The sequence below is a fragment of the Phalacrocorax aristotelis genome, chromosome 17 (genome assembly GCF_949628215.1).
Source record: "Phalacrocorax aristotelis chromosome 17, bGulAri2.1, whole genome shotgun sequence".
In the NCBI taxonomy this organism is placed as follows: Eukaryota; Metazoa; Chordata; class Aves; order Suliformes; family Phalacrocoracidae; genus Phalacrocorax; species Phalacrocorax aristotelis.
In genome coordinates, this window is record NC_134292.1 from 961,735 (window position 1) to 988,944 (window position 27,210).

Consider the following 27,210-nt stretch of genomic DNA (forward strand, 5'->3'; position numbering starts at 1 on the left):
AAACAAACAGTTCGAGTTAATGGGGCGGCAGTTATTTTTGGCCTAGAGGGAGTTCACACACTCTGTGTTGTTTTAGTAAATAACTGTAAATGGAGCTTGTGGTGTGGGGAGCGGGCTGGGAACCAGCTCACTCCGGGCAGCGGGGAAGAGCCGTGTCTTGTCGCACTGGTGCTAACAGGAAACCAGCTGCCTCACCTACCTTAGCACCTCTCTGTACTCACACTTTTATTGTCGCCACATCCTTCGGCAGCCACATCAGAGAGAAGCCGAGGGGGCAGGGCAGGGGCAGGCAGTATCTTGCCGTGGGAAGGCAGCTCTGGGGCTTGTCACCCCCAGCGAGGAGCGGTGGTGGCGGGAGGAGAGCCTGCACAGCCCCACGTCCTTTCCAACAGACGTGTGGGGAGGAGAACCTGCAGCTTGAATTGGCGCAGTGGCACAGACAATGCAAAAGCCACGTTGTTGTTGCTGGCTGTTACCCCAGGACTGGGCAAGTGGCTGCAGGATGGGCTGCAGAGCCTGCTCTGGACCCAAGCACCCTTGCACCCAGTGTGGGTCAGTGCCTGCTGCTCTCCTGCCTCCTCCATCACCTCCGCAGTGGCATGCATGCCCAGCTGTGCCCAGCAAGACCATGACGGCATCTGCGTCACCCTGGGTCAACAGGTGTCCTGCAGGAGAGCCAGGATTGCCCAATGCCCCGGCCTGGAGACTGGAGCCTGTGCATGTGCTGAGAAGCAAAAATCAACATTTTCTTCACTTCCCCCCCACCCCCCGAAAGAGTGATTACACTCTTGGGTGTCTGCGATATGGATGTTGGGTGCCTGCAGAGGATCTCAGTGGCATTAGCTGAGTTGGCTTGACTCCATAAAACAGATGTAAGGCTTTTCACAGGCAGAAAGCACAACCCATCAGGAAAACACACATAAAATCAAGCAACACATCATCTCAGTACGAGAGGGATGGTTAGAAACAGCCCCTTGCATGGCCTGTCATCTCAGAGCAATAAAACTTGAAAATAAAAGACAGCCGGTGGCTGCCTCCTGAGCAGAAGCAGGGGAGAGGGACACAGGGTGAGGTTTGAGCGGCGGTGTCAGGCTCAAATCTGAATTTCTGCACCACTGTCAGTATAAATCAGGCTGCTGGTGACATTTCCTTGGGGAACTGCTCCACAACCCCATGGCGGCAGGGCGAGAGGGTGTGGGAGTAATTGGGGGAGACAGCTCCAGCGCAGCTGCATTGCCAGGAACTGTGGTGATGGCCCTGTGCCCAGACCATGGGAGCTGGGCCCCCAGCACCCAAGACCATGCTGCTCCTACCGACTGACCACCAGCTTGCAAACTTCCAGCTAAAAAGAAATAAAACACACCCTGAAGACTTCTGGGAAGCCACCAGATTTAGACACACCCCCACCCCCCCCCCACCCCCCCTCCCCAAAATCAGACAATAAAATCACTGTCATTTCAGCACAGACTGGGGGAAAATAACGCAGCTTTCCCCTGCTCAAAACTCCAGGACCATTGGGAGTTAAAACTCTCAGAGCATCTCCTACATACAGCATCCAGATGACAAAGCCTGGGCTCTTTTCACCAAATGTGTTATATTTTGGCTCCAGCTCAGTAGGTGAATGCAGATAACGGAATGGCAGCAATGCTGCTCAGCTGGGACAGTGAAGGCCCTTGTGAAGCCTCACTTCGGAAGCTGATGGAGTGGCCCGCAGCCCCCGGGGCCGGCAGCGAGGTGCAGCAGGGTTCTCTTGCAGGGTGTCACGCAAGGGACCAGGTTCAACCCAGAGGCTTTGCTCTGGATTTCTGCTGCCCTCCCTTTCCCAGGAGCATGGCCTGGCCAGGAGGTGAAGTGAAGATGACAGTGTCCTGTCTCATGGGGTTATGAAGGAGAGGACCAGGTTAGTGACAGCACAGGGACAGTGCTGGAGGGGTGGAGAGGAGACACTCTTTTTCTACCCTTACTGCACCACCCTGTCTCCTCTCTGTACCCCACGAGTGTGGACGGGCAGTGCAGGTCCATGGTGTGGTGCCGGAGCAGGAGGATGCTCATCCCTGCTGCAGCACCCTTGGGTGACAGGGTGACAGACCCAGCCGAAGGCTCCCGTGGGCCTCGTGAACCCCAGCCGGGCCCCACATGGCACAGCCACAGCTGCTCAGCTCCCAGCTAGCTCAGGGCTGTGTCCATTCCTGCCCAGCAAGCACAGAGCCAAGGCAGCCAAGGAGTAATGAGCAAAGTGACTCCCCAGGAGCTGCTGTCGTGACCAGTGCTTGGCGGGCACCCAGCTCAGGGTGGCTGTATGCCGGTGGGACGTTGGGAGGCCACATGGCCGCTTGCCCCATGCCCACAAGCACAAGGGTGGTTTGGTTAAGGAGGAAAGATCTCCTGAGCTTGGGACCATCAGTTAGTCCCAGTCTCTGTGTCTGAGACCCCAGCGAGGTCTGCATCTGCTGCAATGAGCAAATTAAGATGAACAGGCTGTGAAAAAGTGCTGCAGGCGAAGCCAGCACGGTGCAGCCGGGGAACGCAGGGTGCTGGCGCCAGCTTCACCCATGGCAGCTCCTGCCCAGGCTCCCCGGGAGGGGAGCGAGCGGTGCCAGGGCTGAGGAGAGGGCTGTGGGCTGGGGGACATGGTCACAGGAAGGGAAGAAGGAAGCTGTGGTAGTGGAAGTGCTGCAGAAGGCGGCACCTGATACCATCTCAGGAAACAACCCTGCAACTTGCAAGCTGAAGTCTCTTACATACATTTCAAGGTTTCAGGGTTGTTTGTTTTTTTTTGAGTGGGGAAATGCACGTGAAGAGTGGCTGGGCATGCTTTTTCTGCAGGTTTTTAATATGTCCTGGGGAATTGGCCCTTGGCTGGGGGCCAGGCTGTTCCCCTGAAGCTGCAGCTGAATTGTGGGGAGGGGGTTGGCCACCTGCGTGAGGCTTGCTTGCTTTTCGTTAATAGCTCAGCAAAGAGATGTGGGCTGCACAGATGGCCCCCAAACACATATATTCAAAACTGAATCTCTAGGTCCCTTCCTTCTGGGGTCTGCCCAGCCACACCAAGCGTGACAAAGGCAGGTCCCATCCCCAGCCCTTTGGTGGGCAAATCCTTGCATGGACCCAGTGGCTGCCACAGGCTCATCTTGTGCTGAAATGCTTGTGCAATGCCAGGAAAAGGCATTTGTAGCAGCTCAGGCCAAGCCTCAGTGTCTCTCCAGCTCTCACAATGCCCGGCTTGGCGATACCATAGTGGTGGCTCCTGGAGATGTGAGATGAGAGCTGATGGTATCAGAGCCAGTCCTAGGGGCTTCATCTGCCTCCCCAGGGAGGATCTGTTATTCCCTGATTGCTGCCACGGGGAACAGAGGGTCACTTGTATTGGATGATCTCGTCAAACTTCAGTTATATCTGCAATACAAATCCTAAACCCACTGCATTTGTAGGCCTATAAAAGGCTTCCCTGGGGGAAGATAAGAATTGAAGACAACTGGCCTTAATGATGTTGGAGAGATTTATGGGATCACCTAAAAAGGATTTATTGGAGGGCTTTTTTAATGAGCAAATGATTAGTAGCTTTATCTGCTTTTAGCTGCCTTGCTGGTTTATGGCCTTAGTGAAATGACTTTCTAGGGTTTTTAATAAAGTATGATTCTGCCCTACTACCTGGTGTCCAACCTGGCGTCACCTGCCCTGGGCACCATGAGCTGGTGAAAGCAGCTCTGCAGGAGCTAGAAGGCAGGGCTGGGAGGCCCATCTTTATTTTTAGGGACAAATCATACAGAAAAGGAGGAACAAGCCAGGGAAAGCAGCTGGTGAAAGGCAGGGCTCTGAGAAATTCGTGTACAAGCATGGCAAAGCCCAAAGCCCTGGAGGGAGTAATGGAGGGCAGCAACTCCCTGAGTCTGGGAGAGGGAATGGGCTGCAGCACCCTCTCCACAGTCATGTTTAGTTTTAAAGATCCAGGGAAGAAAAGCAGCTAAAAATGATGGTCTGTAGGTCAGGAAAGCTGACTGCGCAGGCAGGGTCAGGCAGGCTGCTGAGGCGGCAGCACTTTTCCAGGGAGCACATATGGCTCCCCGTGTGCGTGGGTTTCTGTGTTAGCAATGCCAGCTCCCACAGGGAAGATGTCCCTTCCACCTGCCTTTTCCAAGAGATCCCCTCCCCTGGTCAGCCACACCGGGGGCTGCACTGAGCTGCCACCCCCCCGCTGCCAGAACAACCCCTGTGTCCCCTCCCTACAGTCCCTCTGACCCCACAGCAGTGGGGACTTCAGTGCGGCTGTGGCATTTGGGCAGCTGCCATGGGATGGACCCCACGAACCCCTCTGGCAGCCCCCTCTGCCGAGCACCCCACGTCCCTGCACCACATCCAAGCTGCACTGAGCCAGCATTTTTGCTCCCTGTAGAGAAGCCTGCACACTCATAATGTTATTTAACTTAAATGAGCCCCACCTGGGTCAGACGTGAGCTGCACAGGGCTGGACTCTGCACCCACCTCCACAAGAAAGGTGGGCTCCAGGTGAGGGAAAGCCCATGGGGCACTGGGTCCTGCGCCCCGGGGCTAGCGGGTTGTTAGGGCGCAGCTCATTATGCAGCGGTGCAGGGGAAGGAGCACATATTGCCAAGCTCACAGCCACCCAGAAGCAGCTGTGCTGGAGCCACACATCCCTCCCTTGCACGGGAAACACTGACCAGGAGCACCCCCAGGATGGTCGGGGAGGGGGAGACACTCCTGGCTGCTCTGCCCAGGAGCAGCGCCTGGGAGAAGTGGTGACACAAAGCTATTAGCAGGGGGAAACTTGTAATTAATAACCCAGAAAGGGAGCTATGGGGGGCTGTGTGTATAACTGCTGTGGGAAAAGCAAAATCCAGGGCAGTTTGTGTCAGAAGGAGCCGGCCCTGGCAGGGGTCACACTGTGCTCCAGCCCACCGGCCACAAAGGGGACGTTCATTCATGGTCAGAGACCTTCCCAGGAGCTGATGGCATCAGCCCTTGGTCGTGAGCAGACCCATGGTGTGACATGCAGAGGGAATTTTGGCGGTTTCCTGAGGTTCAGGACTCCCAGAGGAACCGTTACAGCAACAGCAATGGTGCCATGACCCCTATAGCTGTGTGGGGGGTGGATCATCAAGGTGCGAAATGAGCAGCCGGCCACGCGCTGTTCCAGCTCTGCTGCCGGAGATGCTGCAAACTCTACAGGTAGGCTCCTGATAACCCCCTCCCCCTCCATTTCTCATCTCTTCAGATGTTCTGTGAAGGGAAACCTTAATTCCAGGGCCAGGCTGTCCTTTAGTTCGGTTTACTTAAGCATGAACAATATCAAAGTCTCCAGTAAAATTCCGCTGCTTCCTTAATTACAGTGTATAATGTGAACTAATACATATATTAGCAACATTAATACATTTTCATACTGTAAAGACTGATTGATATAGTAGCAAGGGAAGGGGGTTTTCTTAACAGCCCCTGTCTGTGGTACCCAGAAATTACCGCTTTCCCCCTGAAATGGTTCAGGCTCCAGCAGAGCCGATTTCTTGGGGACAGATTATCCAGTGTGTGGATCTTGCCGGCAAAGGGCGGCTGAAAAGAAAATAGTCCCAGAGTTCGCGAGGTCTGTGAGAAGAGTCGGAGGCCAGAGCTGCACATGCTGTGTCATTAGTGGCTTTTGCTGCTAATTGGGTGCAGACTGCCAATCTGGACTTATTCCAGTGGAAAAAGGAATCTCTTCCCTGCCTTTTTCCCTGACAAGTCAAAGGTTGGACACCTTTAAAGCTTGTACAACTACTTAAAGCTTTCAACATTGTTGCACTTAAAAGCTTTGCTGTGGTGTGATTCTACAGATCATTAAGAGGCAGAGCAAACCCTCCATCATTAGGACAGGCCTGTCCCACAGCTTTGTTTCCTCCTGCTGTGAAATTCCCTCTGGCTTAAAAATTCTCAGAGAAAAAGAGTCTGTGGGTCCTGATCCTGCTCCACCTCTGCACTGCCAGACTCAGCCCAGGCCAACCCCTGCTGAGATGTTCCATCTTTCTTAATGGCATATTGGGCAACCTTCAGTTTTTATCAATGTCCCAGACTTCTCCTGGAAAGTGGGAGATATGGCTTCAACAGCCAAGCTGTCCTATGGTTTACTAAGCAAAACCCTGCTTGATAAAATTCTTCGAGACCTGCAGCACCTCCCTTTTACCCATTATTTTCCATAGAGAGGGTAGAATCATAAAGCATACAGTCCTCTAGAAACAGATAATGCAAACAGGGCAGTGGCAAGGAAAGGCACCCATTTCGAAAAGGCTGGCTCAGAAGTAAGTTGCCCTATTCTTAGCAGGTGATAAATGAGAGATCCCAAGTTTCAGACCCCCGTCAAACTTCACAAAATGACAAGCAGCTATTGCGACCTTCCACAAGTTGCTCCGGAGACCTATTAGCACTGCTCGTCTGATGACGGGTCTCCCGAGTGCAAATGCTTGCAGAGAGACGCAGCTCAACCCCTCCGCGTGGCTCCCACCCTGAGCACACAGCATGGCTACAGCAGCATTTCCCCCCCTGGCAGCAGCTAAGAAGCTTGTCAGGACGCGAGCAGTGGCGCTCTGCAATGTCAGGGTCCCTGCAGAGCTGGGAACTGTCTTCCGCAAGATGCTGCAAGGGTGCATGCCGCTGGCAGGAGCCATCCCCTGGGATGCGGCGGGGACACCTGGCAAGTGGGGAGAGCAAACCCCTGTGGAGCTGACATCTCACAGGGAAGCCCATCCCAGAGCCTGGGCTTCCTCCTACAGGCATGGGAGTCACCAGGAAAACAGATGCTGATGAGCCTTTGCTGTGCTGTGGGAATTAGCCTCACTGGCTCCGTGTTTTTTATTTGCAGTATTGCAGATAAGAAACTCAGGGTGTTGTGGGAAACAGGAAGACCTTATCTCCCATCCCAAGCTGCTTCTCCTTCTCCTGCCACAGCCTCTTTTTTTTTTTTTTCTGGTCCCTGATGCTACATGATACGAGTCAGCAGAGAGGGCTTCATGCTGCTGCTCTGCGCCTGAGCCTTTGCACAGCCCTTCTGGAAGCACCACCAAGCCCTTGAGCACATGGATCATGCCAAGAGATTCAGTTTATTGCCAGGATAAACCTACGGGCATGTCCCCAGGGTCCACCAGAAGCATGGCAGATGCCACAGTCTGCTGGCAGGAGCTCTCTGCCCATGTCGGCCCCCAGCCTTGTGGACACCAGAGACAATAGGTAACAGCTAACCTGAAACAACAGATATTGGAGCAGCCAACTCATTGGTAAGTAAGGACCATACTATGTGCCGAAGTATTAGACTGGAAATATTGAAATTCCAAACAAAAAGGACTAACATCTCATGAGCTGCAGGTGCACTTCCAAAAACCAACTACAAAATGGGATGGCTCCAAAATCTGCAAGCACCTCTGCAGTGTACAAGTCTTTGCCCATCCTTCCAGCCCCCCAGCTCCCTACACAAGCCTGGAAATGTGGATGCTACTGTTGGATTTCCAATAAAAACACAGCTTCACACACTTCCTTCGCTTTTGTGGCTGCCGAGCACTTTATCTAATAGCTCCAGTATGGGCTGGAAATCCATTGCGTTAGACAGTTTAATAGAGAACATACTGGTGTTCTAGTGTTACAGCCAAGTCTGTCACAAATCAGGACCAAAAGTCAGACCCTGAATCTCTACTTAGACTCTGAGTAAAGCCTTTATTGCCCCAGAAGTGCAGCTCTGATTCTTCATGGTCCCCAATATGCAATTAACCCAGTTTGCTGTTATTCATCACATTAATTATCAGCCTTGTGGAAGCATCAGGAGCCTGGGCTGAGGCTGGAGACACTACTGCACCAGGCTCTGTATGAACAACAGATAGAAAGGAGAGTGCAGGCACATGAGTACGTCTCACGTGGACACTTCCACACTGGCTGCAGGCACCTGACCTCAGGCGCTATGACCGTGGAGCTCAAACCCAACTCAAGCTCTGCCCAGAAAGCAGGATGAGCTGAACTGGGGCCAGTGCATTGTCTGCTTGGGGGTATTTGTTGCTGACAGCCCAGCCGCGGGGCCATGATGCTCCTGCCCAGCAGTGAAAGCCATCCTCTTTGCTAAAGCCCCAGGGGACTAAAAGTGCTTTAAAAACGCCAATTTTGGGCCCCTCATTTTGCATGTGGAAACTTTGCCTGAATCCCCCGGAAGCCAAGTCCTGGATGTTACACCTCGGTGGTGCTGGTGCAGAGCCCAGTGGTGGTGATGCCTGCGCACAGGGGCAGGAGCCTGCCTCCAGCCCCCAGGGCCAAGGATGCTTCAGAGCAGAGCCCTGCGGCAGCCCCAGCCCCAGCAGGGACCGCCTGAGTGGGCTGGGGTGAGGGCTCAGCCAGGCCCCTAGCACCAGGAACGAACCCCAGAGAGAATTATCGCCATGGGGCACATGGCATATGGGAATGCAGGATTTCAGCCCCACGTCTCCTTTGGCTGCCTAGCAAAGGGGCCCTGCAGGTTTCGGCTCCCAGCTGGGGATTTGGCAGGAGGCAGGACCCGGGCTTAGTGGTGCCCTGATCCACCTCCGAGCAACTCCTCTTAACACCTCATGTACAGCCAAGCAGGAGCGGAGCCCAGCAACACCTCCAGCCTTCCAGCAGTCCCTTTTTTGGCCCCTGTCAGCAAGATGCTGCAGCATGCGGGTGATGGAGACATCTTGGCTTGGATTTGGCTGGGATGGAGCCGCCATGGAAGAGGGGGCATGACAAGAAAGCGCCCTGACCCGGGGCACGGAGAGGAGAAGGGGATTAAAGGGAGGGATTAGCAGGAAGAAAACTGGAGGTCGTCCTCAGTGAGAAAGAAACGAGGCAGCAGCGGAGCCGGGTCTGCCCGGCCGCCCCTCCTGCCCCCGCCCCGGCTCCCAGCAGCACGGCACCTCCTTTGTGTCTCCCGTGACCCAGGGATTATGAGTGTGGGAACGGGGCCTGCACGGGTACCCTGCACGCTGCTGCGGCCTCACGCGCTCACAAAGGAGCAGGCAGGTCTGGGGGGGGAAGAAAGGCAGTGAGAAATGGCTCCTGCTGTGGTTCTTCGCTGGGAGGCTGCGCTGCCCTCCTGCTTGCCCCATGTTTGCATCTCCATTGGAAGCGCACCGGCGCTGCCAGGGCCAAAAGCAGAGCTGGCACATGAGGCTTTCCCCTGGCACACCGCGGTGATGCTGGTCATCTCCCATCACCTCTGCTGCAGTGGCAAACGCCCCTCATGCGGTGTGGGGCTGCCCCGTAACAGCTGGACATGCTGCATGTGTAAGCAGAGCACCACGCTGTAAATGAGAAAATCCTGGTAAATCAGAGATCACCAAATCCAGCCCCAGTGAGAGCTTCGTTAACAACTGGACTGGTGCATGCAGTGAGATGTCTGATGAAGCTCCTCATTGAGGTGGTGATGCTCAGCCTGGGTGAGCCCCAACATGGGTATTTCATCCTCACCCACCAGGCTCTGGAAATCTTAAAGACACAAAATATTCTCCCAATCCCTCCCTCTCCTTCTCCCCCTCTCTTGGGGCCGAAGAGCCATGGCAGGAGCCAGGTCCCACTGGTGCACCTCCAGCTATTGGTCTTGAGGATCCCCCATGGCCTGGCCCTGCCAAACGCCTTCCCTGTGGGGAGGAGAGCCTGTCTCTGCACCCCGTGTCTCCTCCCGGCACACATGTCCATGGGGCATCTTTGCTCCACCAGCAGTCTCTGGTTTAGAGGCTCCCGCTGCAACTCCTCTCGAACACAGGGACCAAGCCAGCGGCCCTGTGGGGACATGGCCCAGCCACGGGGACCACGGCAAAGGGAGCAGAAGGGGCTTGGCAGGAACATCAGCTCCCAGAAAGTGTCAGAAATGCCAGCCCATGATTAACAACTAATTAGGAAATGTCTGTTGTTATTATTATCCCAAGGATCCTGGTAAGGAAGGCTCCTTACCTTAGGAGAAAAAAATGGATGTTGGCTCTAACAGTTCCCAAACGTGACAGCCCACTGTGGGAAACTCCAGACTTTTGTAAAAACAAATAATCTTGGTTTTGCATGAGTTTTTATTTTTAAATAAGCCAAAGCCAACTGAATGATGTTTCACAGAGCTCTGAAACCCGTGGTCTTGTTAAGGCCGGGAGGGGCAGGGAGGGAGGGGGCCAGGGACTTTGCTCCACTGGGGGTGGCCGCTGCCTCTTCGGGAATGGATGCCCCGTGTCCAGCACAGCTGAATTCCCCCATCACCTCGGTGTCCTCCTTATAGCACAGAAGCAGCCAAAACCCATCACAAATGTTTCATTAAAACAATAAAATGAAGCATAAAGCCACTGAAGGAGACTAGTGCCATTTCATAAGGTGATCTAATGAATCCTTCTTGGACTTGATACCAATTTATGTTGAAACCAAAGGCACAGGCAATGACAGCATTGGATTCAGTGCCCTAACTGGATAGTTCGGTGTTCAGTCCAGTATTGCAATTAAATGGGATCATTGCTTATCAGTTGCTAAGGTATATTTGAAACACATACAGTAGTAAGGAAGTAAAATTTTAAATATAGCAAAATTTGCCTAGAAAGGCATTCCCAAGCAATACAGTGTCACTCTGTAATGAACAGGTATTATTCAAGTCCAGCTCTAAAGCCATTAGCCTCCTTAGACTTTCCAGTAATTCCCATTAACTTCAGGAGCTCAGATCAAAGGATTAGGAAATAGATTAGCTGAAGTCTGCAAAATGGAAGTGCTCCATAACCGAGACATGCTGTTACAGGGATAACCACAGGGATTCTCCTCTGGAGACTGACAGAAAGGGGACTTCTCCAGTTACATTGACAAGTATTTTCCAGCTACGACATCAACCAAATACCACTCAATTTTTTCAAGAAATCAATGAGCACAGACATAGTCATGAAACTAGAAATTCAAGAAATTAGTATTGCCCTGAGTTCAGTACATTAAGAAACCAAACAGCCAGAAAGAAACTGAACCATGCAACCAGCGGTTCAAAGCACGTAGAGCAAATGGTAGTTTAGGGCACCGTTGTGTCACCTGCAGTTGCCAGGTGCCTTTGCGGGTCAAGGTCATGCTACAACACCAAAGCCTTCTCCAGCCCCGCGGCAGGACAGCCCATGAATTCGGGACCCGGTGCTGAGGGATGACCCAGTTTAGCAATTGCCGAGGCTGAAACCCGGTGCTCAGCTTTTCCTCTTCGCCATGCCTGCCCCCAGGAGGGATGTCAAGCCCGTACATGTGTCAGGCTCTCAGCAAGGGCTTCTCCAGCTCCTTAATTCTATAGCTAAAAGTAATCAGAACAAAAATACTGAGCAGTGAGGACAGAGCATGAGTCTGCCTTCCCCCTTTCTAAAAATCCCTGGATTCTCCTTTTTGCCAGCAACTCTACAGAAAGCACCTTCTCCAAGAAAGACATAAAAGTGTGTCTGACACCTACACCACGAGTCCTCGCAGCAGAGCTGCTGTACAGCTGGCATCCCAGCCCTCCCTTGGGTGTCACTGTCCCAAATGCACCCAACTGAGCACACGGTCCTGGGTACCACCAGGTCACCCATGGCCAGCAGCAAATCCACACGCAACAGCATGCCATGGCTCTCATGTCCCTTAGGAGAGTTAAGATGATGCTCACTTGGAAACCATGAGCTCTCTGTTTACTTCATCTCATATATGGTGACTAATTCCATCATTCAAAGAGCTGACAATGATGAAAACAAGTGGAACGATCAGGAAGGAAATTAAAAATAGCCCTCATGTGGCACTGTGTCAAGCGTTCATGTTTAGATTTTAATTTTATTTTTTTATTCCAAGCTTCTTTGATAAAATATTTTCCCATGCTGAATACACTTGGAACGTCCCCTCCATCACAGCATTCTTGATGGATGAGCCAGGCTGTCGCAGATCCTATGCCAGAGCTGTATTCCCTCTGCTCTGCAAGATTCTCACTCCCCCATCCACACCTTTGGGACCTGGAAGTCATTAATCAGTGTGCACGAGCCAGGAAGGTACCCCTGAAGGCAGAAACACCATCTTGGACACAGTCCGGGAAGGAAACTGAGACTTTGACAGCCAGCATGAGACTGGGACCACATCTCTGTTTGGCTCCTGTGCTGCGTAGCCGTAGGTAAGATTTTCAGCAGGGAAATCTTCTGGCCACTAGATTCAATAATCTTGATAGAAAGTGGATGTTTTGCCATCCCACTGGCTCTCACTCATGGATGCAAACTCAGCGGAGACCTGGTGGGTCCATCACCACCTCCATCAGGCTGGAGATGCCTACAGCCGGGCTCAGCACTGTGGCTCCGCTCACGCTCGGCACAGGGGAATGGGGCGATTCGTCTCACCCAAAGTAGGTGGCTGCTTGAAGGTAAAGCAAATCCTGCCCAGATGTCACTGCTGTGAAAGGTATCAGAGGACAGCCCCCATGCTGCGCCCAGGCCACCGAGAGCCCCCCAGCCACCAGGTGTGAATGCTCACCGTAAACTTCCCTGCTATTTCCAAGTTCAGCATTCCTTGGAAACATCTGAAATAAAACAATAGTCTGATTTCAACGTCTTTGAACCAAAATGTTTTTCCTGTTTTGTTTTTTTTAAATAGTGCAAATCTAAATTACACCTTTGTAATTTTTGCCTTTCTCATCACTAGCCTTTGGGGTTTATTTCAAGTTATTCTCTTTTTTCCCTTTTAGACACCTTACTGCAGGTGCAGGTTCCAAGAGCGAGCTGCCACGGTCTCATTATGCAAAATTACTGAGTTGCAAAAACAGGAAACAACCCTCCATCCCCAGGCTCCCACCACTCATTTATCACCTCTATGGGAAACACAAGCATTTATAATGTCTCTATTTAGGGGAATGTATTAAAATCCCATTCGTTCAAAATTGTTAAAAGAAATCCAAGGGTGGGGGAAATCCTGAAAACAGCATTTATAAAGAAAAAATTGTACGTCGGTCTGTTTTGGTTCTTTCTGCAGAGGCCCAGGGATGTGACTGTGGTATCAGCGATAAAATGTGAACGAGCATGATCCCAGCCTGTCTGCCCATGCACGCACACTGTGACTTTGCAGAGGGTGAAGATGCTCAGCTCCAAGCAGGACAGAAGGATGCAGCGGCCACGTGCACCAAAAGTAACTTAAATTTTCTCTGACATAGTAAGCAGGGAAGTGGTGACCAGTGCTTTCCGGGAAGAAGGAGGTTTTATGGATCAATTGCTGAAAAACTAGAAATCTGCCTTCCCCAAATAGTGGGAAAAGCCCATACTCATAAATATCTTTAAAACCTTCCTGCAGCAGGTCAGCCCGGTGCCCCCACTGCCCGTGGGAGCGAGGCAGTGGTGAGGCAGCCTGGGGATGCTCACCCAGAGGCCAACATCAGCTGCTTCCAATTGAACATTTATAACTGAACCACCTGCCTGGATGATGCTGATGATGGAAATGGGATGGTGGTTTGGATTGAGGTGGCCTTTTCCCGCACATGAGCCCATCACATCTTGCTTTGCAGTGCGGAAGGATGAGTAACTTCTCACCCATCGCTCCTACAGGCAGTGGAGAGAAATGTTTTGAATTCCTGCTCTTGCCTTGGACATTTGCTTTAGGGTCTCAGGAGGGGCCTTCTCTCCCAATGGGCTGCAGAGGGGCCTGAATGGCAGATCTTATGGAGGCATCTCCACTGGGCATGGCTGAAGCTAACCACAAGATCTCTGGCTTGGCGCTCTTGGGCACACCGCTGCTCCCCGCTCCATACTTCCTAGCTATGAGACCTATTTCCACCACCAACATTGCCCCCCATGTCTGGGCATGGGCTGCTTTCACCACAGGCAAAAAGAGTCCAACCTGACCATCCTTCCATCCAGGAGGCATCTCGGTGTGATGGAGTGATGGCCCTCGGGGCCCTGGAGAAAGACTCTCCCTTTAAGGAGAAAGGCAAAACACTTCGTGCAGGGATCTGTGCTTGTTTTGTCATGGGACACATTACCCTGAACCCAAAAGAGGAAGGAAAAAGAGGGGGGGAATCTTTTGCCTTTCTGGTGGGAACAGCATTCGAGTTAGCTTTGTTTCCCTTGGGGAAAGGCACCAAAATAACAGAGGAAGGGGGGTGTAGTGGGAGGGTGAAGCTAAAAAGGCTACGTAATCTGCCTGGGAAAAAACGCGCTCCCAACAGCGCTTGTGAGCCTGTCCATCCGCCCACTGCAGCGGGCAGCGCGGCTTGCCATGGGACGAGCGCGGAGCACTGCTGGCACGCTGCCGGCACGCTGCCGGTGCCCAGGCGACGTGGATCCTGAGGGCTGAGCCCCATGCTGACGGACACAGAGGGACCCTGTAGAGGTTCTGCAGGGCTGCAGGCTCCATCTGCCCTGTCCAGGGCTCTCCGAAGCATGGTGCAGAGGGAGGGGCACTCACTGGAGAAACTGGGGTCTGGAGAAGTTACTTGCTCAGTGCCCCACACCCCCGGCTGGGAGAGCAGCCTGTGGTCCGGCCTCCCGCCTCCACCAGTGTGCCCTGCCTGCACTTAATGCTCATTGCTGCAATGCCCCAGGTCGGTGCTTGAAGACAAGGCAGGCAGGTCCCCCCACAGGGTCCCTGCGGTGGGGAGGTGGATCCCTGCCACTGTCCCTACGGTCTTCACCTTCCGCCTTGGAGCATCCCCTGGAGCAGCTGGCACAGGCGTGCCACACGCGCTAGCATTGGGCTTTATTCCAAAGCATAAAGCCATGCAGACCAGCAGACTGCTAAAATCTCATAGTAAACATACAGCTAACAACATTTTTTTTCATCATAGTGTTACTTTCCTTAAGCAACACGGGCTAGGAGCCCGCAGCGTGTCAAGCCTGACCGGTGCCTGGTATTCCCAAGTAAAACAGGGATTTCCAAACTCTACCTTTTTGTGTCATACCTTGAACCCAGCAGTGAGTGGGTTAAATACCACATCAGCTCTCCCTAGCAAAACCTGCAGAGCCATGCCTGGAACAGCACAACACCCAACTGCAGGTACACCTGCACAAAGCAACATCTGACCCTGACGTCGGGGCCTCGGAGGATGGCATCCTCAGAGGGTGAAAAATGCAATCCCTTGCCCGTAACATCACCATAGCAAAGAAAAGCTGATGGTGCAACCTGCCAGGCGGCCGAGCCACCGTGTCTCCACACACAGGCGAGAGTGGAGCAGTGCCCTTATCTCAGGTCATGCAACCTCCTCTGCGTGCAAGTGAAAAAGTCCCCCATCTGCTCCAAATTCACCCTGCTCCAAAATCCACAATGAGTAATCCTGTATCAGCAAAACCGTTCCCAGGCACTGACCGGCTTCCTCCCAGCTCTGATGCAGTGCTGGGCACCGTTAGCCACCGGCTGGTCCCAGGGCAGGAGGAGCAGCCCCATGGGCACCCATCTGCCTGCACTGAGCAGATGCCAGCCAGGCAGATGTACCGGCTCTGGTCATAGCATGGACATGTACCCTCTGCCCCTCCCCGTGCTTCACAAATCTGCTGGTGAAGCTGCTGCACACTGGAGCCCAAGCGCTGCACTCATACTGTTGCTTTAGTGGCGAAAATCCATAAGCCCAGCAGTGACTCCTAAGCATTTATTATGTGAATGGTCCGTATTTTTGCCCTGTCTTCCATGGGGTAGGAGAGTACAGAGAAACCATTCTGATTTCTTGCAATGTCCTTCTCTTTCTATTCTTCCCAACATGCTGCAGGTTGGTTTTCGCAGACTCTGCTTATCTGCCAGCAGCACTGGCCACCAGTCCTTCTTTTCTTCCAAATCTCACCCTACATTTTGCTTCCCCAACTTGCATGCATCTTCTCACTGGCTTTACCAAGGCTGCATCTCTATTTTCTAAAGATTCTTGCTTGACTGAAGATCACCCATCTGAAACTTGCCCTGTTACCCTTGCATTTTATTGCCTTCAGAGGACTCTGCTGGAGAAAGGCTGCTAAAGGCACTCGAACTGTCTCTGTCCTGAGAGTAAGTAGATCCATTTTCTTTTTTTTTTTAACTTTAATACTAGTATTTCAGTAAATCGATTTGTTAAATATCTTCCTAAGTACCCAGAGGAATGAACAACAATCACAGCAATGCAAATAAGCACAGAAACAAACAGCTTCTGGACGTAATGCTCTCTCTGCCTTTGTACTGTAGGAAGCCTGGGAAGTCCCTCTTCATGAATTTAGGCTGAAAGGTATTCCCAAACCCACAGACCAGCTCATGCCTGACATCTGTCCTCCTCTTCAGGGCTGAAATAAGACATACAAAAATAAACTAGCGATAGCCAAACTCTGGAGCCTGCTCATTTTTTGTCTCATGAGAGAAATGAGATACTGGAAGGGTCTTGGTGACTTCTGACTGTTTCTCCAGTGGCTTCTCTTCCCCAGGGTGTGAATGATTGGTACCCCTTAACGGGTGCATTCCTAATTATGTCATCAGAGGGCACAGGAGACCTGGGACAGACGACTACCTACAGATCTCCAGAGCACAGGGCACACGTAAGATGCCACCTGATGAGGACAGGCTGAAGGGTCTTGTCCTCCAGTGCCTCCACAGGAGGTTTTGCTGACCACCCATCCAAAAATCTGGCACAGCGCATTTCAACCGCAACTGCTTAGGCAGGTCGGGCCCGTGTCACGTTCCCTCCCCTCATCCTGCAGGTCACTTAGATACAGAGGAAAATGGGCACGGGACTGGCTTGTGGGGCTGGCTGTTGACCAGTCTCTAGAGCCTGCTTTTTATCACAGTGTTATCTTCCGAGCACTTACAAACTGGTTTTTAATGAATCAAGCCAGATGCTTTCTAGGTGCTAAATTTGGATCCAGGGTTTTGCCACAAGGCTTTGGACAAATGGCCCATTAGATTTTTGCTTTCTGCCTTTGCTGAAGTCCTTAAGTGGCTGTTTCAAGAATGTTTCCTTGAAAAGCAAATAAAATATCTGCCCGGTTGCTTTATTTTGCACGCGTGTTTGCACAAGCTTATTGACTTTTGTTCCACCTCCCCCACGTCCTGCAGCCTAGGCTGTAATTACAGGACTCTCTGCCTGTGCAGGTGTCGCAGTTATGACCAGCAAACAGTGTGGCTGCATTTCAGCACCTAAATGGAGGAAAATACCCCTCTGATTTTAGGAGGTGCTGGGAGACACCAGGAGAGACTGAGCCTGGCCTTGCATATTGGAACAAAAATCGAGCTGAGTGCTGTGAATCCCTTGGGGTGATTTGTGTCTGACCTGCACTCAGCTTGCAAACCCCGTCTGCAGGAGGCTCAGCCCTGCTTCCAGGAGAGCTGTCATGCCTTGCTGTGCGTACAGCCCCTCTCTCCCATCTCCCTGCACCCTCCTCCCCTTTCTCCCATAGGCTTTCCTGCTCTCTGGCACTTCAATCTCTTGCAAAGTCTTGTCACTAACAGATGGGACATGATGGGGCTGGCAGTGACAAGTAACAAAGGAGAAGGCAAGACCAGTGCACAGGCACTGCCGTGTCATGTTTGCTTTGTTCCTCCCCGTTTATTGTACCCCATCAGATATCCACCGCTCACACCACACCTGCTGCCCCGCTGCCTCCAGCTGCCTGCACGCGGCTGCCTACGATCGCCCCGGGGCAGGAGGGCTCCTCTGCATTTATTTTCATCCATGAGGATGAACACTTCACTCTTACATGCAGAGGGAAGAAAATGGACTGGCGCTGAACGGGGAACAGACGGGACGGCTGGCGCACGTCCCCGGTTTGTGCCTTGCTGTGCGAGACCAGCACCACACTCCTAATTCAGATGTTAAAAATTCAGACCAATTTGGATGCAGCTGGGGGATGTGCACCAAGCTGCCCTTGCTCTGCTCCACGCAGCCCTGCAGAGATGGAGAAAGCTGGAGCCGAGTCCCATTTCCTTCCTGAGGATGTGGATCTGGCTGGCTCACGGACGCAGATTCATCATTGGCATGAAGGGAGAGGGAAGCAACAGGGAATCACCCTCCTGTGCCGTGCTTGGAAAGCAGCACAGTCAGTTTGGCTGTGGCGCTCGGTCGGGTGCTCTCGGCAGCAGCCGTGCTGGCATGTCCCTGGCTCTGGCATGCTGCATTCACTGTCACTGCTGCCCCGAGGTCCCCCCGCCTCAAAGCGCTGTGCTCTGATAAAGAGTTAAGGCACTCTCAGAGGCGGTTCTGTGAGAACATTTCTCAGAGGGCAGTGCACTTTTATTCGAAATAATTTTCCATTCCATTTATATCTATATAATAGGAGGTGGCTCTGGGGTCCAAATTTTCCATAGCCCCAGACCTCATTTCCCTGCCTGGGCTTGACCCCTGCTCAGCTTCCCCGAGAATAACAGGGAATAGTTCAACGGGAGAGAAAGAGCCACAGGGCTGGGCTCCTACTGCTGTCTTGAGATGCTGAGGGCATGCAATTAGACGCATTTTGTTAATAAAAGATATTTTATATATGTATATATATTATATACATATTATACATAACAGAATGCATATATTTATATGTATATGGGAAAAGCCCTGGAAAGAAATGCACCTGGGATGAGATTTCCAAGCTAACACGGCAACAGAGGAACTCAGAACGCGTGCTGCAGTCTTTTCTTGGTTCTACAGCAATATATTGCTTAATAGTAGAGATATCACGGTTTGGTACTTTGACAATGCAGAAATTATTCTTTCTGCTAAACACATTTTTTATTTTAAAAATATTTCTCAATAAAGCATTTTTTATTAAAAACATTCAAAAGCATTCTTTTGTTTGCTTGCATTGCTTGGGAGCAGGGGGCATCCTTCTTGACCAAAAATACATTTTTACAGAACAAGGCTGTGGAGGCCAGTGCCTGGGCGAGAACTCTGCTTCATGCAGAAGGGACGTGTGAGAGGAAGTGTTCCGCTCAGCCATCGCAGCCTCTTGCCCAGCAGCTGGCCTTTCAGCCACACTCCTGCTGCCAGAGGGGCTGTCACGGCCCGGGGCCGGGCTCGCCCCGCCGCGCTGAATGGCAGCTTTTGGACCAGCCTTCTGGACACCAGAGTCTGATATCTCCTCTTAATCCAACCACTGCCTTCCGCGGCACAAGCACACTTCCCTGCCCTTAAGCCTGCTCAATGCACTGAGGTTCTTCACCTGACAAACCCAGAGGGAAAGTGGCTCCCCGTGCCAGGGTCCCCAGTGACGGGCTCTTGGAGGGTGTCCACGGGGGCCTCATTGTGGTGCTTTTCCCCTCCAGGAGAGCAGCATCCAGCAGCACCAACTGCCTTAGCACAGGAAGAGGTAGAAAATGTTTGTGTTTACGTGTCAGAAAAATGGCTAGTGTATAAAAACACCTGCTTAGTCAGATGAGCTTCCATTAAAATCCAGAGAAAGGCGGCACCTAATGAAAACCCCAGATAATTTTTGCTGCAGTCCAGTGAATTCATCACTCAGCTGACAGAGGTTGAATCATGAATGGCTGTGTCTAGCATGCACCTTTGAAAACACTGGAGGTGATATCCAGTTCTCCTGCAGCCCATGCAGTTTTATGAACTCTCAGCTACCTGTTTCTGTCCTTTCTCTCCCACACAGCTGCCTCCTGCCTCCTCCCAAAAGGCTCCAGGCACTGGAAGTAGCTGAGCTCATGTGAACGGCATCAGGTCCCAGTGACCAGCACGGGACGAAAGGTCCTTCCCTCAAAAACTACACAGGCAGGCACGTGTCATGCATGGGATATTTTTCAACTCAGCTTTCTCAGCAGGAGCTAATGCTATGCACACTGCCAGGAAATTCGGAGAAGTCACAGTCAGCTCTGTGGTTGCACACCCTGTGAAGAACCATGTTCCCACCTCCCCGGCTCCACCAGGATCCTCTTCCTCCCTTTGCTGTGGCAGGAAGGAGTCACTCCGGCACTGGGTCTTCATGAAACAGAGGCTCTTCATTTAATTAATGAATTACATGATGTCATTTTTAGCTTCTGCGCCTGCCTACTTCCTGTTCAATACACATCTACTGCAACCTAATGGTTGTCGATCTATTCAGATACCAAACCTGCCAGTCAAGTACAGAAACCCACAGTATGGATGATCCCTGAGTCTGTTTAGAAGGCATCGAAACAGACTGAGAGAAAAAGAAACCCCAAGGAATGGGTACAAAAAAGTAGTGGGCAGAAGCAGGGAAAGAGAAAAAGCTAACATTGCCTGGATGCGATGCTTTACTGTGATGGGAAGACTCCTCTCCATCGGTCTGGTACTGCCCAACAGCCCAGAATGGGCCATTCTTCTGGTTAAAATAGGAATAAAATATTGAGAATCGAAATATACAGAATTGACAGTTTAACAAAACTGTCAGCCCCACAGAGTTTCCATCATTAATATACTTGCTGGACTGTGCCTAAAAGGGACAGACCTGAAAGACGCAGAGGACTTATCTACAGCGTGGTTAGGAGTGTGACCGCAGGAAGGGATACACACCTGAGCTGGCACTTAATGAGCTCCGAGCTCATTAAGCCTGAGCAGAGCCTGCTGCAGGTACGGCAGATCCCGGCCAGCCTCACACAGTGCAGCTGCCGAGAGCTGGGCAGCTTTGCTACAGGAATGGGAGCTAGTGGCAAGCTGGGATGTGCGTATCCGAACCAGAGACAGAGCAATTCTCAAATGAGCTTTCTGAGAAGCAAGGCGAGTGATAACGCATGCCAACATTTCAGTATCGGGTCCCATCCAGTTTTTCACTTACAGCCTCAAAGGACACCCAACACAGAACCATTGCATTTAAGCTGGACCAGAAACTGCTAAACATGTAAATTCCTCACCAAGCTGATAACAGCATTTAAACTGACACTTGCAGAGCTGTCGCAACCTTCCTTCCACTCCTCTGCAAGTTGGTTACACGGCAGCAGTACTCGGAGCACGCTGGTCACTACAGTGTACCAACAGACCTACCCATGCAACTCGTGCAACTCGTGCAACTCGTGCAACTCCATTTCTCTCTACTGCAAAGATGCCAACACGTGCCACAGGGCAGAGTAACATGTTGGCCCCGCACAAATCATCCCGCGCTTCCCAAACAAGACTTTTGGGATGGTCGTGCCATCTTTGTAGCTGGTTGCTTCTTGGACCACCTGATTCAGACAGCTCCACACTGAGCCGGCCACAGCTGCCTGCAGACTGTACATCATGCACATCATGGTGGGAGGTCAGCAGTCACATTGTCACGTCTGGAAGAGTTATAAATTTCAGAGTTTTCAGTAACTCCACAAGATTCACAAAGTGGAAGCAAAAAAGAAGTGTGTTTCTGCATGCAGAGGGATCCTTCTAAGACACGGGGACTCATGAGCTTGTAAAGCTCATGGTGCCTCATACTGCCAACACCCTTGGCTCTGCTTTGGGCTTTGACTCAGCTCCCAGATAGGACATGGCTTTTCCACTTTTAGATGCCTGACTGGAGGTCAGCCCGGCCAGCCAGGTGTGCCCAGACGTGTCCCCTGAGCCACGCTTGCTCCCCAGGGCAGGATGCCCGTGCCTGCAGCTCCATGAGCAGCTCTGCAGCCAACCCAGGGGATGAACAAATTACAGGTACTGTAACCTCATCGCCCCAAATCACAACAGCAACAGGAAGGGAGGAGCACCCCGACCCCACACCAGCTGTAGCTTCTTGCTTTCCTAAATAAAACCAGCTCTAAACCCTCTACAAACCCTATAGCATCACCGCGCTGCTCAGGGTAGGGAAGGGAGCTATGCACATCTCCTCCCTTCTTCATGCTGGGCTTGTCAAGTTGACAGGAAAATAATAAACACTTCTCTAAACTTCCTAAATGTCAGGAAAATATTTACAGGGCCCACTTCTCCAAAGCACGCACGCCAGCCCAAAGGGCACACACGCACACTTCGCCGGGTGCTGCCTGGCATGCTTTTTGCAAGGATTTTTATTAAACATTTGTGGTTTTCCTGCTGAAAAACCCAGTGAGAGATTAATGCCAAAAAGTGACTCCTCTGGGGCTGAAACTGTCAAGGAGCCAGGACAGAGGGAAGTACGGAGCCTGCATGTCCATTCCTTCCCTAACATATTTTACAGCCAGAGAAGTAAGACCCAGCCTGGCCAGGACTGAAGCATGTTTAGGGGGGAAATCTGTGCTAACGCTGACCGCGCTCTGGAGACACAGAGAAGACTTCAGGCCCGCACTCGTGAACATTTCACCAGCAAATAAATTCATGTAAAAACATTTCCCATGTATGTAGGTTTTTTTTTTTTCTTTAAAATGGGATTGCTATGGTCTCTAATTTTCTCTAGGCTGTAATCATAACTTTGCAATGCCTCCCAGCTGTTGAAATCCTGTGCTAGGCATGGAAATGGGCTGAGCGTGGAGCTCAGCTCCTGGTACGCTTCCAGCACGGGCTGGAGCCATGCTGTGATGCAACCAGAACGGGCAGGTTGGCACCAGGACAAGTGACATACCCAGGTCTGGTGTGCGCCGCGGAGTGCCACAGCCCCACTTCCCCACCAGACGCTCCCGCCGGTGCGGCCGCGGGGCAGACGAGTGTGAGCGCCTGCTCCAGCACCCCACGGGGCAGCCATGGGTGCCCCAGCCTGCGCGTGGGAGGGCAGCGCTTTACCACAGCATCAGCCTTCATTTATTTCCAGCTTCAACTATTACACTCTAATGAAGGTTTTCTAATGAGCTGTTTAAATAGTAATTAGAGGCCAGCACTGAAGAGGGAGATAAGTCTTGTGGGTATCTCACCCTGCAAGAAAGGACCTGATAAGAAAGAACTGAATGATTTTCTTCTGGGATCAGTTCCAAGGAGCAATTATCCCCTTGATACCACGCTGCTTAATCAGGAACAGACTGAAAAAACACTTGACAGTGGCTGGCGATGAATGGGCAACTTTCTCAGCATTTTACAAGGGAAGGCTGGAGGCTTTATGCCACTACCTGAGATAGGAGAAGATCCAAATAGGGCTGATAGCTCATTTGATTTACATAAAATAACAATAAAAAATGTTTTTAAAAGCTTTGCACATACGGAAGAATCATCAGCTTTGTTTCCTGATGGGTTCCCGTCTCAGCTATTCAGAGGGTTTAGGTTTTAATTTCAGGTGCTGGGCTTCAGTGACTTGCCAATGCTGACCAGGAACCCGACTGCAGGCCCTTCCCCGTTTTGCGCACAACAGCTCCTGTTTTGCTGCGAGCAGTCCTCCCCTGGCAATTACTCCGAACAGATGAGCCGAGCTGTGACAATTGTGCAGGACAAGATGACTCACAGACTTGGCTAAAAACTTACTAGTTATTCTCTGATGTTGTCAGAGAGTTAAGTAAGGTTGAACATTTTAATAGCCTTATTTTCTCACCATTCTACTGCCTCAGGTGATCCTTTGTGTTACAACACAAAATACCGTATCATGGGATTATCAGAAAAAAGAAAGGGACGTGCTCAAATCATCACTTTTTTCTGTCACTAGTGCCAATATCTGGTAGGGACTCTGGCAAACGGTGCAAAAAGCAACGGTGCAAATATGTTTGGCAAACTGCGGAAATAACAGCCAGGAGGGATTTTTTTAAGGCTGGAGTATTACTCACTATCTGCGGTGCAGTGTAGCTAGGAGATATAATCGTACAGCAGGACACAGGGAACAAAACCCCGGTGCTCACATGCGAGTAAGCAGCACGAGCAAGGACACATCGATGGATGCAGCCACGGGCCAACAGGGGTGCGGACGGCACAAGTCACAGGCTCCCACAGCCAAAAGCGAGACCTCTGCACTGCATAGTCGTTACATCTTTGTGCCCAAACGGGCTCCAAATCCAGCTATGCATCAGGCAGAAACAAGCAACGCTTCTTCCCCACTTCTCTTTCCTCTGCCTTTTTCTAGTGACTCGAGGGCTGACTCGTGCACGGGGGCCTTTCACATTGTTGGAGTTTGTCAGGCTCCAGGTGAAGGTCTGCTCCAGACTGCAGCAGAAATCCAGGCTGCCCATCCCTCCATGTATGACTCCTTGACTCTGTCATTTCATTTCATTCCTTGTTTTCCTATCCTGTAGGGCATCCAGTTCTTTGTGCGTAATTTCCCCCAACTCCTTTGTTTTGATGATGATTCCCAATTATGGGTAATTACCAAATTTCATCAGCAATTTCTATGTTTTGTGCCAAGACCATTAAAAGCATGAAACAACATAGTTTCCAAGGCCAATTTTTGAGAAATCCATCTAGCACAGTCCTTGCAGCCCAGCACCTTTCTGTCCCAATTGATTGAATATTTCTCCTTTACTGAAGATCAGACAAGTTAGATACATCCTGTCTGCTTTGTCGAGAAGATCAGGTTTTTTATCTACTCTGGCATCATTTACTTTCAGAAAATCCATATCTCATCCATTTTCCTTGTTCTTAATTATTGTCTATTTTAATGTTTATTCTAAAGCTTTGCATACTAACAGATTCAGACTAATAGACTCCTATGTGCCAAGAACATATTCTCTCTGCCCCAATAAATAGATCTCTATTTGCTGTTCTCCAGCCAAACCATCCAACCCCTGTGGTTTGGTGGATATATTACAAACTCTTCTTCCGTGACTTCAGCTTTGTGCCAGCCCTTTCTCATTTCTCAAGAAGAAGCTAGCTGCTCCTACCTGTTTGCATGCTCAAAGATCCTTGACTGCTGCTTCCATTTTGGTTGTGGCGTTTCCTATCCCCATACACTGCTACCACTCATCCTGCCTCTCTCTCCTTGGCTGGCACCCCCATCGCTACCAAAAACCTGGGCACAAGTTTTCACTGTTTCTTTCAGGACTGCACGTAGATTATCTTCCATCTCTGTCCTATCCTCAGCACATACCAGCCCCACTTCTTCTTTCCTGCTTCCCCTTTCATTTATATGGCTGGACAGTTTCCAAGAGTTGTGCAACTCATCTTTTGCTATTTCCTTTAATAACCTTGGCAAGGTTGGATTCTGCCTTACTTTCAGACTTGCTAGCTTTACAAAAATTGCAGAAATCTCTTCTTAGTACCGGTCTTTCCCCTGTCACCTGTGGACTCCCTGATCTCCCTCAGCAGCACCTCTTCCTCCTACTCACCAGCCCCGTAGCCCATTCCTTGTCCCTGCAGTTCCTCAAGACCCTGCCTCACCGCCATGGGAAATGGGCAGGGCTTGCTGTCACCAGGAGGGAGCTGCTGGTGACTCACAGCCTTCCTGGCTGCAAGGCCATGGGTCATCCTGTTTGTGTTGGGCCAGGGGAGTGGGAACCTTCGCAGGAGAGGTTAATCCTACCTCAGACCTGATGGGTGAGCAGAGGTGTCCTGCCAGAGGGAACAACGATGCTCAAAACGTGGTCATTATCTAAAGCCCTTCATCCCTCTCACCCACTGCAGTGCAGAGCCCGTGCCCAGCTGTCAGAGGAGCAATGTGGGCAGATGCTTGTGTCTGCCCCAGATGGCCCAGTGCAGCTCCAGGGGCCAGGGCAGATTCTTGGTATCAAACAGAACTCAATAATGATCATTATTTTTAGATCTTTCCTTTCAGCACTCTCCAAAGCAGGCTGAGGCTCTACTGAACCGTGCAGCAGAGCGCCTTTAGTGCAAAGCCACAAATATCCACAAAATTGGAGGAAAGAGGTAGGTGGGAGGAGGGAAACCCTAGGAACTTGCCCTGGGAAATAGCTCTGCACTAGCACGCCTTGCTGGAGGAAGAGTGCCCCGGTCACTGACAAAGGCTTGCCATGCAGCAGCAGCACTGCCAGAGGGTCCTACCCACACACCCCGCTCGCGGATACCCGCGGTTCCCCACGCAGAGAGCAAACCCCCAGGAGCAGCACTCCAAACCTGTGGTTCTGCATAAAGTCACTGTGGAGCACCTTTCATGGAACAGCTCTCTCCTCCGGCGGGAAGAGAGATGGGAGTCTGTTAGTCAGCTGCACGCTCCGGCCACAGGCTGTTTGTGCACCAGGGCTCGGGGCTTCGCTACCTGAGAAGGTTTTTACCTGAGAGGAGCAAAGTGCTGTGCTTCAAAAGAGGACGAGAAACATTGCCGCTCTTGGAACAGCTCCAGGCTTGGCTGGGAAGTTGAGACATGCCTTGGAGGGGATGGGAGTCCCCTTGGAAGATAATCAGAGATTTTGAGTCTCTCCTACTTCCTTCTATTTACAAAGTCAGCAGAGCCAGAAAGCTGGTTGTCCACCCCCACCCCACACACGACAGCCTCTCTGCTCATGGCAGGACTGGGGGACACTTTGATGCGAGGCTCTTGGTGGCCCCTTGGGAACTACAGCCACTGGGGGAAGAGGGTGTTGGGCTGTGGGAGAGTTTCCAAACCTCCACCTCAGCCAAGAGCAGGGCAGTGAGATGCAGTGCTGGAGGGATCTCGCTTCCTAAGGGCTTGTCCCCAACAGAGGGCAGACGTCCCATAGAGGCCCAAGATGCTGGGGCAATGCCAGCCCTGGCAGCATGAGGAAAGACCACTCTGATTATCTCCTCCTGTTCAACCAGGGGCGCCTGTGGTGTGCTCAGCACTGTGCCGGCTCCTGCAGCCCTCAGGTGGACAACTGTCTTGTTTGCTTCTCTCTTGGCCTGCCAGCCTCTTGCCATGCTACAGCAACCTGCCTGTATCTGCAGTTTCTCTGAGCCATCGCAGTGCTTTATGGATGGATAAAGAACTGGCTGAACTTGCAGGAGCTGGGCTGGAAGGGCTCAACCAGACCTACAAGTCCAGTGTCCCTTGATCATTGGCTGCTCGCAGCACGAGGGGCTCCACAGCACGTCTGTTCTGCACGGCTGCACTACAGCTGTGATCCTGCAACAGGCAAACTGCATTGGAGGGATATTCTCCGGTGAGAGAATTTAACAGCCATATTTAATAGCTGTCTGCTCTCCCCTCTGTGCTTGCTCAGGGGAGATCCCTTCCCCTCCATCCATTTCCCTTCGATACCTCAGTGGAGAAAGAAACCCCAAACAGTTCTCAGACTCCAGCTCTTGTAACACTGCACTTGGCAAACAGAGTAAGTTTAACACAGACCTTCTCCACAGCCAGCAGCAGAAGCGTTAAACACCAGAAGGATGTGGGTGGCCATGGAGTCAGAGCAACATCCTTCTCTGCAAGATGCCAAGGTGTCCCAGGATGGGCTCTTGGATGGAGAAATCCAAGGAAACCCCCAAAGCAGCAGAAGGACCTGGCGTGTTTGCACAGAGACTGCTGCCTATTGACATTCCCTCCTGGTTCAACTTCACAGACTGACGTGGAACCTCACACTGCATCTTGTAGGCTGCGAAATCCCTCCATTCACAAAGTCCCAGGGCCTTCGGCCTAT

At 51.6% G+C, this 27,210-nt stretch overlaps 1 protein-coding gene across 20 annotated transcripts in view; it reads right to left on the reverse strand.

The window, feature by feature from the left end:
• Positions 1–27,210, reverse strand: part of EXD3 (exonuclease 3'-5' domain containing 3) — a 301,170-nt gene that overhangs the window by 50,987 nt on the left and 222,973 nt on the right. For 2 of the 20 annotated variants that reach the window (XM_075112174.1, XM_075112173.1), the window contains exon 22: positions 10,040–12,508. The exons of the other annotated variants lie outside the window; for them this stretch is intronic. In XM_075112174.1, coding sequence (XP_074968275.1) covers positions 12,326–12,508 — 183 coding nt within the window. In that variant the 3' untranslated portion in view covers positions 10,040–12,325. Of the gene's footprint in view, positions 1–10,039; positions 12,509–27,210 lie in introns of those variants that run through there. 20 annotated transcript variants of the gene reach the window in all.